A 25855-nucleotide genomic window follows, 5' to 3' on the forward strand; every position below is an offset into this window, starting at 1 on the left:
GAAATAAATTGTTTCGAAGAAATTTATTAAAAACTTTTGAATATAATTAAATTCTTTCAAAAAATTTAATTAAAATTGTACTGAAAATAATTAAATTCTTCTAAAGAATTTTATCAAAACTTTTGAGAGAATAATTCTCGAAAAATTGTATCATAATTGTATAAAGCGAAACATTTTATTAGAATTTATGAAATTAGTTGAATTGTTTTGAAGAATTTCTTTCAATTCTTTGAAAATAATAGTTTTTTTTCAGTAATTTTAATTGAAACTTTAGAAAGTAAATAAATTAATTCGATTAATTAAATTAATTAAATTAAATAAATTAAATGAATTAAATTCTATTGAAGAATTTCTTTAAGTATCTTGAAAATAATAAAGTTTTTTTCAATAATTTTCAATTAAATTTTAAGAAGAATTTCTTTCAAATTTTTAACATAATCGTGTTTGTTTATAATTAAAAATAAAAAAAAATTATAAAAAATTTTTTTTATTGAACATTATTAAATTTTTGGTTGTTGAAATAATTTAATTATTTCCAGAATTTTACTCAATTTTTTTTAAAAATAATTGCATTCAAGAGAAGAAATTTATTATTTATGAAAATAATTGAATTCTTATAAAACATTTTATCAAAATTTTTAAAGTTAATTTTTATTTCTTTCGAGAAATTTTTATTAATATTGTATCAAAAAATTAATTAAATTCCTAAGAAGAATTTTATCACTATTCAATTCATGCGACGAATTTTATTAAAATTTTTAAAAATAATTAAATTCTTATAAGCAAATTTTATCGAAAATTTTATTAAATGTTTGAATTCTTGCCAAGAATTTTATTACAATATTTCTAAAGAAATTTAATTGTTTTAAAGAAAATTTAAATTCTTTTGAGGAATTTAATTAAAATTGTATTGTAATAAAATTTCTATAAAATAATTATAAATTGTATCAAAATTTTTGAAAATAATTGAATTCTTTGAAGGAATTTACAAAAATTCTTTGAATAATTGAATTCCTGCGCCGATTTTTAATATTTATGATGATAATAATTGAATTTCTGTGAAGAATTCTATTATTTATGAAAATAATTGAATTTTTGCCAACAATTTTATTAAAAGTTTCTATATAAAGTAATTTAATTGTTTTAAAGAAAATTTGAATTCTTTTGAGGAATTTAGTAAAAATTGTATTGTAAATAATTGAATTCTTTCAACGAATTTACAAAATTTTATAAAAATAATTAAATTCCTTCTCCGATTTTTATTATTTACGAAAATAATTGAATTTCTGGGAAGAATTATATTATTTTTGAAAATAATTGATTTTTTGCGAAGAATTTTATTATTTATCAAAATAATTGAATTCCTGTGAAGAATTTTATTAAAATTTTCTCAATTTTGAGAGAATTTATTGCAATTTTTATTCGAACCAAAATGCGGTATTTTTACAGAATAAACATCCAGCCGATAGAAAATGTCTATTTTTCAAAATAATTTACATATATATTTAATTTGCCCTCATTCTTTTAAGGAGAAAAATAATTTAGAATAATAATGCGCATTTGCGGATTTTAGATTATACAAATGTCCTTGATGATATAAATTGATAATTAGTTTAATAAAACGCAAAATTCAAATTTCAATTGAACTAGTGCATTAACCAAATTCTAGGATCGATTCTAGTTGTTATCGAGTTGAACGAATTATCGTATAACAGCGGAATCGTTTCCTTGACCCCTTTATGAAGGTAACGACAATATTCGTGCTTCCTTTATTATAACCCATTGTAATAATTGTTATATACGCAATATCGTGCATAGATTATATTCTTTCATGAAACCTCAGCAAAAAGAGTATGTTCAATTTGATATAGAAAAAAAAATTCCACTTCAGTTGGAATTACCAGAGAAAAAACGAATAAAAAAAAATGCAATCTTCACCCTTCTTTGTAAATTACATTTGATAAAAAGAATTATCAAATTAAAAAAAATTTTTCTCCCTTCCTTCTCCTTTTCAGTTCCACCAAATTTCTTTTTTTCGTAACTGAATTTAATCTTCAACTATTTTTTAAATTAAATTCAACTGATAATTCAAAATTTAAATCATTAAAACTAGAAAAAAATGGGACTGTGATTCCTGAAAAATATACTTTGAATAAATAGTCTTCGATTTTCAAACCTCTCTAAATCACCTTTTTTGACCTAAAAAACAGACAAACGAAAAGTCAATTGTAATCCCTTTTTTTCACTAACCAACCGAATTTTATTCCTTTTCCATATTGAAACCCCAGTCCATAGAATATTTCAAATTTTATTTGCCATTCATTCGCCCAGAAAAAAAACAACTTCGTTACGAATTTTTCTAGAAAAATAAACATTTTAATTGGATTCAAAAATTTCATACGAAAAAGTGCTGTACTGTATGGTATTTTTTTTTAAATTGGGCATAATTTAAAAAAAAAATGCTATCAAAACTATGAAATCTTTCTTCTTTGTAAATTTACAAAATGTTTCAATGCACTTCCCAACAATTAAAAGACAATCACTCTATCATTTTTATTCATTTTTTTTTACCTTTTCTTGCGTCTCGCAGTATATGAATTAAATTATTCTCAAAAGGCACTACTTTTGTCTTTTCTCATTATTTTCTACAATCATCACATTGCACGTTAATATATATCAGATATAAAGAATAATTGCCAGCAATTTTCTTCTCCAAATTATTATACACATTTTCTACATGCAAGTAAAATTTATTATCTAATACTGCTTTTATTTAATAAATAATAATAATAATTCTCTTATTACGTAGGGGGAACAAAATTCTAAAATTTAAATATTCTTCCAAGTTCTGAGCGAATAAAATAAAATGATAATACTCTTTGGTAAATTTTTACAATTTAACTTCAATTATACATTATAATTTATAATCGATGTTAAATTGTAAAAATTTACCAACAGTTTTTAAAAAAAAAAAAAGTTCCAATGAATTTATTTTTATGAGGGGGTATAAAAACAAAAATTCACACGTAGAATATTTGAATTTTCCACTTTAATATATAAAGTTTTAGGAGAATAAATGACCATGTTCCGGTAAAATGTGTAACAGTGCAGGACGGTTTGACCTCTCTTGTTTCGCTAGACTGAACACATTGATTCTGTCTTTAATCACGATTTCCAGGTTAACCTCACCTGACCTTATAAATGTGGTTTCCATAAACCACATATGCGAATATTTTTTTACGAATATTGGTTAACTGCTTTTTAGAATTCGCTATTCTCATTTTTTTCATTCCATAAAATTTCGTTCTTTATGTTATTTCGAATCATTTTTTCCCTCTAAATCCTGAACGTTCAAATGAACGATGATATTTTTGTATTACTTCGTTTAATTTGAATTTAATTACGAAATATTTGTTTATTTATCTATTCACTGATAACTTAAATAAAAGTATTAAATTGCAACGAATTGATACCTAAAATGTGGATCAAATCCAAAATTGTTCCAAATTTTTGTCATCAATTTGTTCCACTTTAATGTCAATTTGATAATTTTAAGAAAACTGTGTTTATTTATTTATTTATTTAATTTACTTATTAAATAGTTTTTGTTATAATTAATTTTTTTTATACTCGGAGAAGAATCTTATTTGAATCAATAATTTATTTGATTGCAATGGAAATTAAAAACTTAAGTTTTACATTTAGAAACTTTATAATTAATTTTTTTTTTCATGAGACGCCAAATTATTGTAATAAAAATTTAATTTGAACAAGAAATAAATAAATTTCGTTCATTTAAACTTTCAGAACTTTAGGAACATTTTCAATTTTTTTCAATTTCTAATTTTTAATATTTTACCAGCTTTCTAGGTGGATTTTTGTAAAACAATTTCCAGCGTTTGCAAAATTTTTGAATCCAGTTAAATTTATTTATTTTTCTTAATACCTGAATAATTCCTGAAAATTTGAATTCACACGTGGAAAAATTTTTGGTCCACCAGCATCACAAAACAGTAAAACAGATTTCTTTTTTCTAAACAAGTCCACCGAAATTTTTTCCACCCCCTTCTGAAAAATCACAATATCAAATTAAAATTTGCAAAACCAACTAATTCAATTATATGGAAATAGAATAAATATTTATTTGTCTTAAATAAAAATTTCTTATGTTATTATTATTACACTGATGAAAATTTACTTGATTCTAATAACCGATTACTTGTTTATTATTAAATAAAAATTCACTCGAAACAAATAATTTTGATTTCAATTTCTTATTTAAATTTAATAAAAAATAAAATAAAAATAAACTGAGCCGAAAATTTCAGTATTTATAAGTAATCGTTTATTTTAAACGAATAAATTTTTTTCAGTGGATTCTACATTTATAGAAAAAAAAGTTTTTGTTGATTTAAAGAAATCAGAATTCCTTAGATTCACTTCGTTTCATTCTAAAGAAATTTTTCTTTTAAACAAAAAGATTTTATGTTAAAGAAAAATTCATTGATTGAAACAAATATTCTTTAAATTCAAGAAATTTGTTAAATTCAGGCAAAAAAAATTTATTATTAATGTAGAGTAAAAAAAATGATTCTTTAATTTAAACAGGAACATTTCTATTAAACAAATGAAGCAGAAAAATCCAATTCACTGAAACTTTTGTAATTTCTTGAAAATCATCATCATCGTCCTCATAGAGAATCCAAAAATCGAAATTGAAGAAATTCTGAAGCAGAAATATCCCATTTATTAAAACTTTGTAATTGTTTGTAATTTTTAAAATTTCTGCAAAAAAATTCACCTAATAGAAAATCTAAAAATCGAAAATGAAGAAATTCTAAAGCAAGAAATCAAATTTATTTGAAATTTTTCTGTATTTTCTACAAATTTGCCTAAATTTGTAAGAAAAAAAAATTAACATCGTCCTAATAGAGAATCCAAAATTTGAAAATGAAGAAATTCTAAATAAAAAAAAACCATTTTAATAAACAAATTTTGTAAATTCTCGTAATTTTCATCATTTTTTTTTTGTAAAAATACACACAATAGAAAATCTAAAAAATCGAAATTGAAGTATTTCTAACGCAAAAAAGTACAATTTATTTGAAATTTTTCTAATTTCTTCGAAGACAGAAGAAATTTTTGGTTTTCCTTCTAATTAAAAAGCCAAAAATCAAAATTGAAGAAATTCTGAAGCAAAAAACTCCTTTTTGTGGAAATTTTTGTAATTACTCGTATTTTTAATAATTTCTTCCAATACAGAAGAAATTCTTTGTCTTCCTTCTAATAGAAAATCTAAAAATCGAAATTCAACAAATCCTGAATCAGAAAAATTCAATTTATTTAATTTTTCATAATATCTTCAAAAACAGTAAAAATCCTCCTAATAGAGAATTCGAAAATCTAAATAAAATAAATTCTGAAGCAAAAAAATCCATTTAACTGAAATTTTTCTAATTTTTTGTAACTATCATAATTGAAACAGTAATTACGGTTCTAAACATTTTTAATTTTATAATCAAACTTGATTTTGCGCATTTTCATAGAATCAGAGCAAAGAGATCATAAAAAAAATTCAAAAATAAAATTCTATTTGGTTCAGTGAAAAATCCTTTTAAACAAAAAGAGAATTTTTTATTCAAACAAGATTTCTTTGACTTAAACAAATTCTTTTTTAATTCAAAAAATTTGTTCCTTTAATTCAGAGATATTTTACTACTGATATAGTTTCAAAGATATAATTCTTTAATTTAAAAAGGAAAATTTCTTTATAACAAACAAATAAATAAATAAATAAATGAATAAATTTTCTCTAAATAAATAAATAAATATAAATTTAACACCTGGCTACAGGGAAACTACCAAAGAAAAATTAATTTTTAATCGAAGAAACAAGTCAAACCAAACGATTTCTTTAAATCAACAAAAACTGTTTAAAGTTTTTCCTCAAATTTTCAGTGTGAATAATTTTCGGTTAAATAATAATTCTACTCCATAAAATGAAACCTAATTCAAAAGAGAAAAGACTAAAAATTACATAACCTTGTGCCATATATATCTACAAAGAAATGACAAAGCGATTTGTAAAGTTCCACAATGAAGACAAAACAAAAAAAAACTGCGATATTGTTAATGAAAAAGAAGAAGAAAAAAAAGATGACGATGATACGAGCAATAGGAATTCCATCTATATAGTACACATAACTTATAAAACAAGAATTCTGAATCATAGTGCACATCAGTTTTCTGTCTCTCTACTATATACTCATTCGTTCGTCGTATACTTTCTATATGTACAATATATTCTAAACTCAACACGTCCATGCTTTATGCAATCTACTAAATTTCTTCTTCGTCTTATTCGCTTTCTATTCAGCAATAGTCCGTTCCTCGAGTATAAACACACATAGTCTGTCCATTCACCATTTATACTCGTAACACCTGGCTACTATGCTTCAACCTCTTCAGCACCCACGCGCTTCTCTCATACACACAGTTCATTCATAAAAAAAAAATTACATTACTCACAGGTTATACTAACTGTTTCATTCATAAAATATCCTCTCGAGACTCGCTTTAATATATATTCTCAGAAGAGACTTTATTATAACAAAATTTTTTAGTAGAAAAGAAAAAAAAAACTAATTTTTATATTTTCCTTCTGAATCATAATTTCATAAGTCATCCAAAGATATAATACTTTGTGTCAATGTTCCCTGTTTATTAGATTATCACCTCCTATCGCAATTATTACGTAAAAAAACAAACATGTCGGAGAGATTTTTTTTTTCTTTCCTGAAATTGAAATCTACGATTGTATCATTTGCCATTATCATTATTATTATCACATTCTACTCCTATTATTATTATTACGATAATTACAAAATATTTTATTTTTAATTTGAATTTTCTCAGAATTTTTCACGAAACAATTGTCAATTATTTTTTAATATAAACTTCAATTTTTGACTAATTTTAAATTCAAAATTTAAACAATTCACCAAACTACATAATTATTCATTGTTGCTTGTTATTTTCAAAAATTTCAATAAATATCATAGCAGAAATTCAATTATTTTCAATACAATATTTTTAATAGAATTTCTCGAAAGAATTAAATTATTTTGATAAATAATAAAAATTCCTGAGATTAATTCAATTATTTTGAATTTAATTTTAATAAAATTCTTCGCAAAAATTCAATTATTATCATCAATAATGAAATTCTTCGGAGGAATTCAATCATTTTTCAAAATTTTTGTAAATTCGTCGAAACAATTCAATTATTTTTCAACACTTTTGTAAATTCGTGGAAACAATTCAATTTTATTCATATAAATTTTAATGAATTTCATTTCAAGAATTGAATTATTTTCATAAATTTAATTGAATTATTTTCTGAAGAATTCAATTATTTTCAATACGCAATTTTAATAAAATTTCACGAAAGGATTCAATCACTTTTTCAAATTTCCAATAAAATTTTTCGAAAGAATTCAATTATTTTCTAAAATTTTATTAGATTCTTCGAAAAAATTTAATATTTTTATCCTAAAATTCATGGTATGAATTAAATCATTTTTATAACTAATAAAATTTTTATCAGGAATTCAATTACTTTTAATATAATTCCAATAAAATTCAATAAATAAAATTCTCAAGAATATAATTATTTTCTGAAAAATTGTTCAATTTTCTTCACAGGAATTGAATTATTTTCCAAAATTTAATAAAAATTATTAGCAAGAATTCAATTGATTTTCGTAAATATTAAAATTCTTATCGTGAAGAATTGAATTATTTCCAATAAAATTTTAACCAATTTTAACTAAATTTCTCGAAAGAATTTTAATTCATATCGAAACAATAAAATTATTTTCAAAAATGTTAATAAAATTCTTGTCAAAATTTCAATTATTTTCATAAATTTTAATAAAATTCTTCGTAATAATTTATTTATTTTAAACACTTTTAATAAAATTTTTCTCCACAATTCAATTATTTTCGTAAATAATAAAATTCAATTATTTTTAATACAATTTTAATGAAATTTCTTAATTATTTTCAAAAATTTTAATAAGAATCTTCGTACGAATTCAAGAATTTTCGTCAATTAAAAGAAATCTTCGCGGATATTCAATTATTTTTAATTACAATTTTAATAAAATTTCAGGAAAGAATTTCAAAAATTCCAAAAATGGTGAAAAAATTATTTATAAGAATTCAATTATTTTTAATGCAAATTTAATAAAACTCTTCAAGAGAATTTAATTATTTACAAAAAATCTAATAAAATTGTTTAAATCAATTTAAATTTTTATCTTCAATTATTTCAAAGAATTCAATTATTGTCAAGACCTTTAATAGCATCTATTCTTCGAAAAAATTTAATTATTTTTAATATTTTAATAAAATTCTTTAATGAATTAAATTATTTAAAAATTTAAAAAAATTGGAATAAAACTCCCGAGAACAGTTTAATTATTTTTTAAAGATTTTTATAAATTTCAATAATTAAATGTTTAATTTGAATTATTAACAAACACGATTATTATTTAAAAAATTTAAAAGAAATTCTTCATAAAATGCAATTACATTCAAAATTTACAATTAAAATTAATAAAAAAAGTTCATAGAAATTCTTCAAAAGAATTAAATAGGGATTTACAAAAAATGTTAAGAAAATTCTTCACAGGATTCAATTATTTTCATAAATATTTAAACTCTTCGTAGGAATTCAATTATTTTCAAATTTTTTGACATTAATTCTCTCCAAGACTTCAATGACTTTCACTACATTAATTTTAAAATTGAAAACATTTAAAAATAAAAATTATTAAAAAAGTCAGGAAACAAAAAAAAATCTAAAATCGAGAAATTGGAAATGGAACTATATTTTCTTAACAATGTTTATTGCTATTAGCATTGTGTAAATTATCATTTGCTATTATAATTTTAATCCTCTATTTTACCGTATAATGAGAAAACAATATCCGTTCTAAATTAAAAATTATTATAGATGCGAAATGGAATTTTAAATAGGAGCCAAATTTGTACTCTCAGAAAATTAGAATATTTCATTTGGATTAAACTCTTTTTTTTATCAAAAATAAGTATTGGAAAAAATAATTTTCACTTAAATAAAATATTGTAATTTATTTAAAATTTAATATAATTGTAAAAAAAAGTCCTGATTTTCTATAGAAATTATTCATCATAAAATTGATTCTAACGAAAGTTGAACTATTGTGAAAAAAATTAAATCATTACAATTTTGGAAATTGGAAAATTGGAGAATTGGAAATTTACTACAATAGACAATTAATATTACTCTGAAAATTGAAAATAACAATTTCTCGTGTAAACTATTACTTGTGACTAAAAGATATTCTCTGTATTACATGAATCAATCGATCAATCAATTTAACACGAATTTATTTAAACGAATCTCGTATCTATTTTATTATTACGATCAAGTTGTGGAAAATTTAAAATTTTCTCATTGGAAAATATATTAAATACATTTTTTCTAGAAATTTAAATAAAAATAATTGAATTTCTGCAGAGAATTTTATTATTTATGATGAAAATAGTTTTTTCGAAAAATTTTATTAAAAGTTGTGATAGTAAAAATAAAATAAAAAATATTATTATCATTCATATTATTTAGTAGGAATAGTCAATAAATTTACTGAAATAAAAAAGAATTTTAAAACAAATATTATAATCTTAATAAATCAAAAATAATAATATTATCGTAATTATTTTGTATTATTATCATTATATTATAAAAAACAAATGTTTTTAAGGAAGCACAATATTTTTTGATAAAGGCAAATGAATGATTAGAATCGAAGTGCTTCATTTTTGAAATTGAGGTCACGTTAAATAGATTTTTATCCTAAAAACGAGGAATGTGGGTGGCTTGCTTCAAGTATTTTGAAACCTAATTGAGATTGTACGTCGCACGACACTCTTATTATCATTAATTCACATAATTCATTGCAAGCGATTTACGGTATCTTTCCTACAATAATTGATCATACTTATTCTTCTATCAAGAAATTCTGATGGCCATATAAAAGAAAAATAGTGTCAAAATGGGGGGAGATGGGGGGAATTTAAATTTAATATCCCAAGCATTTATATTCAATTCAATTTTAAATACTGCAAAGAAATTATCACTACTACTAATTTCATTACTATAAACAATAATAAATAATAATCCTGACTCGGAGTGATCGATTTTTTTTCATCATCCTAATAATAATAAATAATATTTAAATAATTAATTAAATTACAGAATTAATTAATAATTCAAATAATTAATTTAATTAAAGAATTAATTAATAATTTAAATAATTACTAAAAAAATTATTCATCATTTATGTGACAAAGAAAATATTTGTGAAATATTAAACAAGATCTGCAAATTATTAAAATTATTATTATCTACATTTTTGTAATTAATTATTAGAAGTTTTTAGATGAAATTTACAAAAAGAAAAATCGTAAAGAAAATGCTACCATAAATTATTTTTAACTTGTTTTTTTTAACTCTATAATGTCAATAGTTTTTTCCAACAATTTTTTCTTCGTAACCTGCTTGCTCTCCAAAACTAGAATCAACGAAGTTTGTGTTACACATATATATAGGAAATGAAGATTTATAAAATAAATAAAACATAAAACACTTGTTGAATTCCTTTTATACCAAAGAAAATTTCGTTTGAAATAAAAATCTAGAATTTCCTCCCAATTTCAAGAAACTATTTTTCTATAGAGAAAAGATAAGAGAACCATGCAGCAAAATGATTTCACTAATGATGCAATTCAAATCTACGGACAAAAAACTTCAAATAATTAATAATAATAATAAAAACTTGTAATAATTAATAATAATAAAAACTTCTAATAATTAATTATAAAAATGTGTAATAATAATAATAACAAATAATAAAAATAATATATAAATTATTAATTATTTAATTAGCATGATTATTACTTTTTTTAATACTGATTTAAAAGAAAAAAATCATTGTTATCTAATTTTTTATCAAAAAAAATCCCATGTGAATATTAAAAAATTAATTTAACTCAAAACGATGAAATCTTATTGAAATTTTTGAAATATTTTTCTAAAAATATTTTCGAGAACTATTTTATACAATTATTAGAAAATTTACTCTCATAAAATTCCAAGGCAGTTGATAAATTGAAATTAACCAACCAACTTGGTATGAGAATTGTCTATAGAGAAAAAAAACGAGATAAAAAAACTGAAAGATAATTAAAAAATACACTTTCTTTTTTCGTTTACCGGTACACAATATAAATGAATCTGTTCTTTAACATTACAACGCGTTAAATAAATACCTACTTAATGGTCTCCGCACCTATGGTAAACATTGTGAAAATATAAAAATGACATAATTTTCTTCTCTCTCTCTTTTAACGTCACTGTTATCACCACTCTTTTGTTGATAAAAAAAATCCTCATCTACATCTTCAAGGTCGAAAAGTGTTTTAAGTAATTTAAAAATAAACAATTTCTCAGAATTTTTCTTAATAAAAAAAAAATGATGAAATTTTAGAAAATAATATAAAAAAATAAAAAATTTGCTTAAAAATAAGGCGAAGATTTTATTGTCTTTCTACAGAAGATGATATTTTTGGTTAAAATTCATAAAAAGGAAGAAAAATCCTATTAATTAATTATTTAATGAATTCAATTTCTATAAAAAAAATTATTAATTGACAAATTTATTTACTTAATTAATGAAATAATTAAGTGAATGGTATCTAGGTAACAAACTGCGATATAAAATGACAACGTTTATTATTTGTTTTCTCTTATTTTTTACAAAGCTAAATACTTTTTGTTTAAAAGAATTTCATCCTTTTTACACTAAAAGAAATTAAAACTTGTCTTTTTCTTTTTCACATGTTGACAGGACTAAAAGCACTGGAATTTTTTTTTTTTAAATTCTAGTATGCAGGTCTCTTGTCAAAATAAGGAAACAAAAAGCAAATTTATTTACGGTTCTTATTTTTTTTCTCTTCAATACCAAAGAGAAATAATGGTATTAATAGAAGTGGAGGAAAGAATTTAATGTTTTTCAGGAAAATAAAATGTTAATTTGTGCAAGATAAACATTTCTAAACATTGTCATTTTAATCTCTGCGAGAAAATAAAATTTATTATGCGTGTTACCAAAACTTTTTTTCTTCTGAAAAAAATTAATTTTTAATTTAACTTTTTTAAAATAATTGACTATTTTATTTTTTCAGAAGATTAAAATTAGAATTTTATTTCACAAATTGAAAAAAAGTGAAATACGACTTATTTTTATTGAAAAAACATAATAAAGTAGATTTAAAAAATTTCTGTTTTAAATTTAGAAAAATAAATAGGAAATAAAAAGAAAGAATATAAAATCTTTAAAAATGAAAAGAATTACTATAATGTAAAATTTAATTTCTAATAGAAAATTGTTTGTTTCTTTTGCAGAGATATTTGTCACAGTTTGGCTATTTACCGCCAGTGAATCCAACGAGTGGTGGAATCATTTCCGAACACACGATGTCAAAAGCAATTTCTGACTTTCAATCATTTGCTGGATTAAACGTTACAGGTAATTTAATTTGAACAATCAAAGTTAATTAATTTCGTTAATAATTACTACAAAACTAAAGTTCAAACTATCTAAAAAACTTTCTGTTATTCAATGACGAAAATAAAAAAAATAAATAAAATCCTAAAGTTCTGAACGTTTAACTGAACGAAATTATTCTATTTCTTCTTCACATTAAATTTCAATTACAAATTTATTTTATTTTTTATTTTTACTACAAATATCTTTACCTCACTATAAGAAAAGTTAATTATAAAGATCCAAAACGTCAAATTTGAATTTCAATTTTTGTTGCAATCAGTCATTTTTATGAAAATATTTTCAATAAAAAATATTTCGTTCATTTTGAGTGTTCAAAACTTGTGGATCATGAAATAAATTTCCGAATTACTTTTCATTGATAATATTTTTACACTTAATTTCATTTATGAAAATTTAGAAAGTAATTTATCAAATTTTCATTTTTTCATTAAAAAAAAATCGTCGTTGATTTAAAAGAATTCGAATTGAATTTTAAAATTAAAGAAATTCAAATTTAATGCTTTGAAAATTGAATAATAAAAATTAACTATGAGCAAAAAATTTTTTTTAATTAAAAATCATAATTTAATTTGTAAATTTAGTTTAACATTCTAAACCATAGAAAATAGTTACTCAATTTTAAATCTAAAATAATTTAATTCTAGAATTTTACTAAAATTTTTAGCAAATCGAGAAATTTTACTAAATGTTTATTAAAAATACTTCAATTCCTGACAAAAGTTTTATTAATATTGTATTGAAAATAATTGAATGTTTAAGAAATATTCTATTCAACCTTTTAAAAATAATTGAATTGTTTTGAGAACTTTAAAAAAAAAATATAAATAATTGAGTTATAGTAAAGAATTTTATCAAAATATTTTAGAAAAATTCAATTCTTGCAAAAACTTTTAATAAAATTGTATTAAAAATAATTGAAACTAGCCAAACTATCCGCGCGCAAGCGCGCGGGAATGTTGTATGGGGCTGCTTATTTTAAACAATTTAAAAAATTTTAAAGAAATAATTATTATAACCTAACAAAGAGATTTAACTAACTAAAATTCAAATAATTTCACTCAATGGTCTCAATTTAAATAGAATTTACATTACTAGATTTAAACTATGGCTAGAACAATTACAATTAGTATCTGGGTCATCTTTTGCATTGCTTATTTTATAAAGCCATTTTAAATTAAATACTTTTCAAAGAAATAATAATTATTACACACTGAAAAAAGTTTTACTTGAAATAGCGATAAGTTTCTCTAGAATAACGAAAGTATTAATTGAAGCACTGAATAATTTCGCTACTAAAGTGAAATCTGTACTTCATCCAGCTAAATATTTTTAGCCGTGCATAACGAAAAAAGAATTAAATTAACATCAGATTTTCTACATTCAAAAAAAAAACGAATTCAAATAGAAATTAATCATTTTACAACTTAACCAAATTCACCCCAGAAATCACTGAATTCGATAATTCAGAAGAAAGTCAGACAAAAGCAGGGTTCCTACAGAATCTGGAAATCATGGAAATCATGGAAATGGTATAGAATTTTTAAAAGGCTTCTGGAAATCAGGAAAATCATGGAAAAGGCCTGTAATTTTTAAAAAATTCTAAATTTTTTCAGTTTTCCATTTTTTCTCTTGAATAAAAATTCAAATAATAATAAAGCTAAATGGTATAAAAGAGAAAAAAAAATGTTGAATTTTAAGAAATTCAATTTTTCAGATTTTTGATAATTTTTAATAATTTTTTATTTTTTTCCAAAGAGTCGAGACAATTTAATAAGAAAGGTATTTTCCAAAAGCACAAAAATAATGAAGCTAAATCCCATAAAAGAGAGGAAAAAATGTTGAATTTTAAGAAAATCGGATTTTTGAATTTTTTCGAATTTTTGATAATTTTAGATTTTTTACCAAAGAGTCGAGACTATTAAATAAGTAAAGTATTTTCCAAAAGCACAAAAATAATTAAGCTAAATTCTATAAAAGAGAGGAAAAAATGTTGAATTTTAAGAAAATCGGATTTTTGAATTTTCTCGAATTTTTGATAATTTTAGATTTGTTACCAAAGACTCGAGACAATTTAATAAGTAAAGTATTTTCCAAAAGCACAAAAATAATAAAGCTAATTCCCATAAAAGAGAGGAAAAAATGTTGAATTTTAAGAAAATCGGATTTTTGAATTTTTTCGAATTTTTGATAATTTTAGATTTTTTACCAAAGAGTCGAGACTATTAAATAAAAAAAGTATTTTCCAAAAGCACAAAAATAATAAAGCTAAATTCTATAAAAGAGAGGAAAAAATGTTGAATTTTAAGAAATTCGGATTTTTGAATTTTTGATAATTTTCGATAATTTCACATTTTTTACCAAAGAGTCGAGAAAATTTAGTTAGTAAAGTATTTTCCAAAAGCACAAAAATAATGAAGCTAAATCCTATAAAAGAGAAGACAAAATGTTGAATTTTAAGAAAATCGGATATTTAATTTTTGATAATTTTCGATAATTTTAGATTTTTTACCAAAGAGTCGAGACAATTTAATAAGTAAAGTATTTTCCAAAAGCACAAAAATAATTAAGCTAAATTCTATAAAAGAGAGGAAAAAATGTTGAATTTTAAGAAAATCGGATTTTTGAATTTTTTCGAATTTTTGATAATTTTAGATTTTTTACCAAAGAGTCGAGACTATTAAATAAGTAAAGTATTTTCCAAAAGCACAAAAATAATAAAGCTAATTCCCATAAAAGAGAGGAAAAAATGTTGAATTTTAAGAAAATCGGATTTTTGAATTTTTTCGAATTTTTGATAATTTTAGATTTTTTACCAAAGAGTCGAGACTATTAAATAAGTAAAGTATTTTCCAAAAGCACAAAAATAATAAAGCTAATTCCCATAAAAGAGAGGAAAAAATGTTGAATTTTAAGAAAATCGGATTTTTGAATTTTTTCGAATTTTTGATAATTTTAGATTTTTTACCAAAGAGTCGAGACTATTAAATAAGTAAAGTATTTTCCAAAAGCACAAAAATAATTAAGCTAAATTCTATAAAAGAGAGGAAAAAATGTTGAATTTTAAGAAAATCGGATTTTTGAATTTTTTCGAATTTTTGATAATTTTAGATTTTTTACCAAAGAGTCGAGACTATTAAATAAGTAAAGTATTTTCCAAAAGCACAAAAATAATTAAGCTAAATTCTATAAAAGAGAGGAAAAAATGTTGAATTTTAAGAAAAACGGATTTTTGAAATTTTTTGAATTTTTGATAATTTTAGATTTTTTACCAAAGAGTCGAGACAATTTAATAAGTAAAGTATTTTTCAAAAGCACAAAAATAATGAAGCTAAATTCCATAAAAGAGAGGAAAGAATGTTAAATTTTAAGAAATTCGGATTTTTGAATTTTTGATAATTTCCGATAATTTTAGATTTTTTACCAAAGAGTCGAGACAATTTAATAAGTAAAGTATTTTCCACATTAAAAAGTTTGACATTAAAAAATATATAAAGAATGCCAATACTTAACCCACAAAATTAAATTTTCAAAACAAACAAATGAATGCAGATAATTTGCTAACGGAAAGGAAACTTACGATTATTATAATGTATGTATATGTATATGTATATTTCTATTTTCTATCAAAACGTATAAAAAACAAAAGAATAACTATAACTAACTTCAAGTGTGGACAGAGATCCGGAAATCTGGAATCACGACGATTATTATATATAATATTTGTAAAGAATTTTATCAAAATTTTTGAAAGTATAAATTGAGTTCTTTCGAATAATTTTATTGCAATTGTATTGAGAATAATTTAATTTTGCGAAAGATTTTATTTAATTTCTTAAAATTAATTTATTTTTTCGAGAAATTTTTTTTAATTTAAATATAATTGTATTATTGTAAAGAATTTTATAAAAATTTTTGAAAATAATTCAATTCTCTCCAAGAATTTTATTAAAATTATATTGAAATTAATTGAATGTTTTCGAAAACTTTTATTTAACTTTTTGAAAATAATTGGATTTTTTTCAAAAAATTTTATTAATATTTTTAAACATAATTAAATTCAATTCTTTGGAAAAATGTTATGAAAATTAAAGACTTTTATCAACATTTTTGAAAAAAATTCAATTACCTATTTCGAAAAATTTTATGAAAATTAAAGACTTTTATCAACAATTTTGAAAAAAATTCAATTCTTTCGAAAAATTTTATGAAAATTAAAGACTTTTATAAACATTTTTGAAAAAAATTCAATTCTTGCGAAAACTTTTATGAAAATTGTATTAAAAATAATAGAAATATTGCAAAGAGATTCATCAACATTTTTGAAAGTAATTCAATTCTTTTGAAGAATTTGATTAAAATTGTATTGAAATTTAATTGAATTTTTACTATTCTTTTTTACAATTTTAATAAAATTGCATTTTTTTGAAAAATTTTATTAACATTTTTAAAAATAATTAAATTCTTATAAACAAAATTTATCAATATTTTTGAAAATAATTCATGAATTACGAAATAAATAAAATTATGAATATTTTACGAAAATTAAAGAATTTTAATCAAAATTTTTGAAAATAAATTTCTTCGACAAATTTTAATGTTCCAAAAGTTCTGTACGTTCAAATAAACGATATTTATTTATTTCTTCGAAAAAAAAATCATCCTTCATTTGAACTCTTCAAAACTAGGAACATAAAATTCCTCCCTTCATTTTAAATTTAAATTCAGAATGAGTATTTTTTGCATATTGTAAAAACAATAGAGATTTGTATTTTTTGAGAGTTGGCAAAAAAAAAAAAAAAAAAAAAAAAGAAACGAATGCACATTAGTTTTAAGTGCAGTTGCGGATTAAAATAGCATTGTTTACATAAATTTTTACCTTCTTAAAAGCAAGAAAACTATTGTCCTCTGTTCCCGCGAGGACATAAAAGAAGTTATAGTGCCAGTTAAGCATACAGACTTTACTTGTACGCTTAATTGTATGTGAATGCGCAATTTAGTGATTCATTCACATATATGTATAATATATAGTGTATAGTAAATATATTCTGTTATGTGTGTTCCCTTGCACATAATATGACTCAGTATAAACTCTTTTACTCTCCACCGAGGGAGACAATAATACTTAACAATTTGTTAGTACTTATGTCCTATATATATAATCGAACAAAGTAATAACACTATATAACGTCACTTACTTGATCCACTTAGCTTGATTCTCGTACAAGATAAATCTCATGATTATTTCAGTTCATGTTTTCTACGTAAAAGTCCATCAGGAATTCTTTTCAAAACTTTTCTGAAGGGCAACTCGTTCTAAAGATCGTGCACAAGTCCATTTTCTATCACTGAAAGAAAATTCATTAATAAGTTTTATAGTAAAGTAGAATTCGATTGAAATAGAAATGTTATTTTATTGGCAATATACACAAAAAAAAAAGGAAATCATTTTTGTTCCATTATAATATAATGAACGAAAAGAAGGAAACAAAAAGTGTAATTAATATTACTTTTCCTTTTTTTATTTCTTTGGGTATTTGTTTTCTATTTAAGAAATAAAAATTTACAATTTAACTCTTATTGATAAAAACACAGAGAGCAGAATTTATTTTCAATAAATAAAATCCAGGTAACTTTTGTTAAACTTTTGGTAAAATTTAATAATATTCAAGAAAACAAAAACGATTTCCTTTTTTTATTTTACTAAAACGTATAAATAAAAATTAAAAATAATTATTCTTTCAGAGAAAAAAAAAACTCATTACTAAACGAGAGTGTAAAAATAAAAAGAATAGTAAAAAAAGTAACAGTGAGATTCATTTTTCTCAAGTTAGTTAACTAAAGTAATGGGCAACTCTAATGGTAAATTATAATCGTGAAAAATCCATTCACAAACTGAGTTTAAGTTTGGAGTTCAAGAAACTTATACATACAGGAAACACCGAAGATACTTCAAGGGTCAGTGAACGTTGTTCATTAAGACAGTTTTCCAGATCCGCAATTTAAAAATACCGAATCAGTTTTTCTAAATTTATATTATTCGCGTAAAATTTTGAAACTGATATTTTTTTTGCTATAACATCACTACAATGCTTTTAATCGAATAGGAAAAATTATAAAAAAATATTGTTTCGAATAGTAAAACAAAACAAACAAAAATAATAAATAATACAAAATAAAAATAATAAAAAAATAACAATAAAGAAAAAATAATAAAATAATAATTAATTAGCTATATTAATAATAGTTGTATTCCGGTAATCTGTTCGCAGTTTGAAGTTAGTTGCTGTTTGATTTTTTGTTTTATAACCTTTTAATTATAATTTTTTTAAAATGTTTTCAAGTTTAAAATAATGTACTGAAAATCATTGAATTTTTACAAAGTATTATTTATTAAAAAATTTGAAAATAATTGAAATCATTTCAAGAATTTTATCAAAATTTTTATCAATAATTGAATTCTTTCGAGAAAATGTAATTAAAATTGTATTGAAAATAATTGAATTGCTGAAATTCTTGCGAAAAATGTTATTAAAATTTGTGAATAATAATAAACAAGAATATTTAATTTTATGTACTTAATAAGTAAATTCTTTAAATTTTGAATCTATAATTATTCAAAAATTAATGTTTATTCTTGAAAATATAAAGTTTTTTAATTTACAATTTATAAAATAATAATAAATGGAATACCGCGTTCCGCGCGTATCATTTGACAGTTAAGTAAATAATTTTCACGTCAAAATTTCTAAAAATTTACGTAGGAAAATATTTTTTTTCCTAATTCATTGATCATAACCGTTGCGAGAAATGTTATTTTAAAATTAAGAAGTTAAAAATTTATTTTGCTACTAATTAATATTATAAAAGTAACAAAAATAAATTTTCAATTTCTTTTAAATTTTCCTCTAGAAAATACAACAATTTTCTTGTACCTAACTCTTAGCAATAAATCAAATTCCACTATTTAAATACCAATTTAATTTTAACCCTCAATTGAACAGATTGAAGTTCCACTAATTTTTAATTAAAACTGCGAATCAAAATTTAATTGATAAAATAAATTGCAAAATTCGATCACTGAACAAAAATATTAAACTCCACTCAATATCTAAAGGGCTGACACGACCAATAAAAGATATCTGATCGAAAATATCAACAATTTATTTAAAAATATTGCAATTTGATGATTAATCTTTTTTACACACTTCACACTGTTAAAAATTAGATAATTTCTCGATTATTATTATAAAATAAAATCTTTGAGAGCTGCTGCATTGTCACTAATCAGCTTCTTTTTTATTTCGTTCGCACATTTTTCCTTCTTTCACCCTTTTTCCTTCGTATTCAGTATTCTCGGTATAAATTTGCATTCACGCAAAAAAAAAAAAAAAAAAAAATTCCCGATGAGTGTTTCAAATACAATTTACCAATGAAATTGAATCGTTTTCTTGAAATAAATTTTTATAACATAGAGATAATCTTTGGTTGAATTAATTCATTCTTATATTGATTTGCAGAATTCCGAAGAACCATTTTAGAGTTATAGTTGTTCCGCGTAAGGAATATATGCACGCGGTGGTGAACTTTGTTCAAAGCTGTCGTTTGTATTTCGTTTTCAGACGAGTTTCTTGCCATACCGGCCTTGGCCATGGAGTACAGGGAAATATTTGTTCTAAAGGTATAAAATCGCGCGCTCTGGAGAACACCGCACAGCTGTGGTATATATCACATATTAGCATCTTTGTTCCATACTCTCAATATATGCTTATATATATTGCATTTTAAAGAACGAGAGGGCTTGTGATTCTTTTTTTTCTCTCTTTTTGCTTTTTTATTATTATTAAAATTTTAAACATTTCAATATTTATTTTCCACCCCAAGCCAACCAACCACTATCGCATAAGCAACCGGTTGGACGACCGTCATGACCTTCGAGGTCTATAGACTTGCATGAAAATGTGCTCACTCTCAGATATTGTCAAAATTAATATTTTAGAGACTTTTCATCAGATTTTCTGGGTTGACACAAAAATTTAATTTTTCCCTGACTTTTCCCTGATTTCCAGAAAAAATTTTCACTTTTTCCCTGACCCTAAAGAATATTCTGCGATTAACTCTAAAAACTATTAGATTCAAATCTTTTTGAAATTGAACAACTTATAAGAATAATTATTGTAAACAATAAAGAAATGGATTGGATGACCGAGTGATAAAATAATTATTTTATATTATAATATTGTTACTGTAACTTCTTCAAAATTATTTTCATCATTTCAATTTAAATATTATTTTCAAGAATTTTTAATTAAAATTCTTCTTTAAATCAAGTATTTTTAATAATTTTTCAAAAAAGTTCTTTAAGAATTTTTAAATCCATTTGTTTACAATTCAATTATACGAAATATCGATTATTCGGAAATTCTAAAATTTCTAAATTTCTAAATTTTAATTTGCAACCTTTTCGAAATTCAATTACTTCTAAAAATTCCCGCTAAAATGCTTTTAATATTCAATTACTATCTAAAACTTTAACTGAAATTCATTTTCAAATCAATAATTTTTATTAGAAAATTCTACGAGAATTTATTAAATTTATTTATTAATTAAATTTTTATAAAGAAATTTATAAAAAGTTTCGAAAAGAATTCAGTTCTTTCGAAGAATTTTATCAAAATCTTTGAAAAAAATTAAATTTTTTCGAAAACTTTTACTAAAATAATTGTATTAAAAATAATAGAAATATTGCAAAGAGTTTTATCAAAATTTTGTATAGTAATTCAATGTTTTTGAAGAATTTTATTAAAATTGTATTGAAATTAATTGCATTTTTGCGAAAAATTGTATTTAACTTCTTGAAAATAATTGAATATTTTTTCGAGAGATTTTATTAAAATTATTAAAAATAATTGTATTATTGTAAAGAATTTTAACAAAATTTTTTTTAAAAATTAAATTAATTCCAATAATACCTACAATTTTAATAAAATTCTATTTTTAAAATAGTTGCATTTTTTTCGAGGAATTCAATTAAAATTATACTAAAAATAATTAAATTTTTATAAAAAATTTTATAAAAAGCATTGAAAATAATTGAATTTCTCTGCAGAATTTTATTGAATTCCTGAAACATTTTTAGATGAATTTAATTAAAATTATTTTCAAAATTCAATTCATTCTAAAAACTCACGCTATAATGCTTTAATATTTATAATTTTAACTGAAATTTATTTTTAAATCATTATTTATGAAAATAATTGAATTTCTAGCAGGAAATTTATAAAAAAAATTTGTAAATAATTAAATTCATGTGAAATATTTGTTATTTATGTAAATAATTGAATTTTGGAGACAAAATTTAACAAACTTTTTTCTAAATAATTGAATTCCTGTGAAAAATTGAATTGTTTGTGAAAATAATAGAATTCTTGCAAAAAAATTCAAGTCATTTTGTTTTATTTCTTGAATATATTTCAATTGTTTCTATGAAAATTAAAATTCTTTCGGGGAATTTAGTTAAAATTGCATAAAAAAATTGAATTCTTCTAATCTTAAGAATGATATTAAAATTTTTAAAAATAATTAAATTCTATCAAGAAATTTAATTAAAAATGCATTGAAAATAATTATTAAATTCTAATGAACAAATTATATAAATCTTTCAAATTAATTGAATTCCTCCGAAAAATTTTAATAAAATTTTTCAAAATAGTTGCATTTTTCGTGGAATTTATTTAAAATTTTATTAAAAATAATTGAAATCCTGCGATGAATTTTATTATTTATCAAAATAATTGAATTCCTGAGAAGAATTTAATTATTTATAAAAAATAATCTAATTATTGCCAAGAAATTTATAAAAATTTTGTAAATAATTGAAATACTGTGGAATTTTCATTATTCTAGAAAATAATAAATTGAATATTCGTTTAGAATTTTATCAAAATTATTTTTAAATAATTGAATTCTTTTGGGAAATTTTATTAAAATAGTAGATATTGAAAATCATTGAATTGAGGAAAATTAATGAAAAAAATTGAAATTTAGCCATGAATTTTCTTAAAATTTTTGAAAATAATTGAATTTTGGAGAAGAATTTTATTATTTATAAAGATAATTGAAATTTTGACTAGAATTTTTTGAAATTTTTGAACATAATTGAATTTCTGCGAAGAATTTTATTACTTTTGAAAATAATTGTATTTCTGCAATTATTTCTAACTTCTCTAAAATTCAATTTCTTTTTTAGTGTTTTTAACTAAAATTCTTCTATAAATCCATTATTTTTAATCATTAATAAAATATATTTAAAAAATTAACTATTTTCAGAAGAATTTGAATTATTAAAATTTTTTCAAAAATTTAAGTATTCTTTAAAATTTCTAATTAAATTCATTCCAAATTGAAAGTTTATAATAACTTTAAAATTAAAACCTTATGAAGTTTATCTATATTTATGAAAGTTGTAAAAGCAACTCTTTTAAAATTCAATTAATTTTGAAATATTTAACTGAAATTGTTCATTAAATCCTAATTTTTAATTAATTTTGTGATAGTTCTTCAAGAATTAAGTTATTTAAAAAGAAATTATTGTCAGAAATAGAAGAAATTGAAGGTTTCGTATTAAAATTCGTGATAATTTCCTAGTTTATGAGGCAAAGAATTATTCAAAATTTTTTTATGAATTCTAAAAATTTAATTTTTTCCAGCACTTTTAATAAAAATCCCTATATCTTTTCCCTGATTTCTCTGACCAATCCTGTTTTCCCTGACTTTTCTCTGAATTCTCTGACCTGTGGCAATCCTGATTTTGTTTTATTTTTCGACAATTTTACAATAAATCTTATTGTATTTCACGCTATCGAAATAACATTTGTACTTTTTCTTAGCTTTTAACGTTAAGACAAAAAAAATATTCCTGGTTAATAAATCAGCACCACTACACGAGTGCAAATATAAAATAAGAAAACTGAACACAAAAAAGGGGAAATATTTTTAAAAAAGGGAAAAAAGAGTCATTTTTTAAAGTAGTAGAATAAGGAACACACTGTGAAGTTTGAAAACTATAAATAAAAAAGAAAAAAAATCTAAACTCTTAATTCAGAATCAAATTTAGAAGCTGCGAGATAATCTAACAGAAACGAAGACGATACAAAGAAACATTCCTCACAAACTTCCATATCCAAAATTACATGTGAAAAAAAATCTACATCATCTGAATTATCATTGTCTACCGTACGATGATCCCTATTTATTAAAAAATTCTCACTATAATACACCGCGTTTACTCACACTCACACACACTCACACACATATAAATCGCATGAATTGCTCGATGATTCACAGTTCGTTGAAATGCCTCCGGAGCCAGCCTGGTACCCCGATAAATATCTCCCGAAATATACCTATATATTCAACACACAAGTTCGCAAACACACTATCTGAATCATCACACATAATTTGTCATTAATTCCAGGTTCAATATTTTCCCCAGAAAAATCATACATCACACTCAATACATACGAAACAAAAAAAAAAAAAAAAAAAAAAGAGAATTGAAAACTACTTCCAACTGTATTACGAAACTTCCCTACAGTTAATACCACACTGTTATACAAATTTAGAACCATTAATTCAAAAATAGGTGAAAATAGCATCTAGATGATTGGATATTTGCCTAAACTTTTCTGTATAATTATTCTTATGCAGTGGATATTATTATCATCGACGTATATGTCATTTTCATTGAAAAACAGTTAAAAATCGTAAGGAAGCAAAAGAAGAGATGTATGTAAGAAAAATCTAGTTATTGTTATAAAATCAAGAGACGAGAGTGTGTGATTAATCCCAAGGATTCGCGCGGCTATATGTTTTAAATTGCTATATACGATTGTCCGTTACCTACACATTCAATGGCCTTAACGTGCACTACAATTAGAAATGATTGAAGATCATTAATGCAGATCACTGCTAGAGAGAAAAAAAAATAAATAATAATAACAACTAAACTACAAGTTCTCTATTATAATTATATGTCGATAACTACATTCAATATACTGTTTTCACACTTTTCTATCATGTTTGTACAAAAATTATTATTATTTAATTATGCTGCTGTACGTGGAAAATATAATTTTTTAAACGATTGTGTATTGAAAAATTACAACTTGTATTTAAAGTTCAACAAAAGTTTTTCTATTTTTTTTCAATGTAGAAGAAGAGTCAAAATATTCGTTTCTTATTTTTAACTAAATTTAGCCGAAAATAATAATTTAATTTATAAATTATTATTATTATAAAAAACTGTTAACCTAATTTTTTGTACTTTGTAAATTTCGAATCTGAAATGATTTAATTCTTTAATAGAATTTTATTAAACTTTTTAAAAAGAGTTGAATTTGTTTCGAAGAATTTTATTAAAATTTTTGAAAAGAATTGAATTTGTTTCGAAGAATTTTATTAAAAACATTTGAAAATAATTAAATTCTTTTAAGGGATTTACTTAAAATTAAACCGAAATTAATTAAATTTACATGACGAATTTTATTAAAATTTTTGAAAATAATTGAATTCCTTATAACTAAATTCATTATTATAATGTAAAATTACGAAATTTTTTATTTTAATATAACAACTTCAATTTTTTAATAGTTGCAGATTAAAGTTAGAAAAAAATTATTATTAACTATTTAATTATGATTTATAATTGAAAATATTACTAAATTATTCGTAATAAATCAATTATTTTCCAAAACTTTAATCAAATGCTTCGTAAAAATTCAATTTTCATAAATAATAAAATTCTTCGAAATAAATTCAATTATTTTCAATACAATTATTATAAACCTTCTTAAAAGAATTCAACTATTATTAAAAATCTCGATAAAATTAATTTCAAAACAATGCACATATTTTAAAAAATTCCAATAAATTTCTTTACATGAATTCAATTATTTATAAAACAATTTTAATTTTTAATTAAATTCAGTGAAACAAAAATTAATTATTTTCAAAAATTGTAGTGGAATTCTTCGAAAAAATTTCGTTATTTTCAAAAATTTAAATAAAGTCCTTCGCAAGAATTTAATTATTTTCTCAAATAAGTGTAGAATTTAATAAAAATTTTTAAAAAGAATTGAATTTTTTTGAAGTATTTTATTAAATTTTTTGAAAATAATTGT

At 21.7% G+C, this 25855-nt stretch overlaps 1 protein-coding gene across 7 annotated transcripts in view; it reads left to right on the forward strand.

Annotated features, from left to right (window-relative positions):
• LOC122502870 (matrix metalloproteinase-14) overlaps positions 1–25855 on the forward strand; it is a 67053-nt gene that overhangs the window by 17555 nt on the left and 23643 nt on the right. For all 7 annotated transcript variants that reach the window (XM_043613178.1, XM_043613180.1, XM_043613181.1 and 4 more), the window contains exon 2: positions 12512–12635. In XM_043613178.1, coding sequence (XP_043469113.1) covers positions 12512–12635 — 124 coding nt within the window. The remainder of the gene's footprint in view (positions 1–12511; positions 12636–25855) is intronic.

Source organism: Leptopilina heterotoma, unplaced genomic scaffold (genome assembly GCF_015476425.1).
Source record: "Leptopilina heterotoma isolate Lh14 unplaced genomic scaffold, ASM1547642v1 Lhet_24, whole genome shotgun sequence".
Classification (NCBI taxonomy): domain Eukaryota; kingdom Metazoa; phylum Arthropoda; class Insecta; order Hymenoptera; family Figitidae; genus Leptopilina; species Leptopilina heterotoma.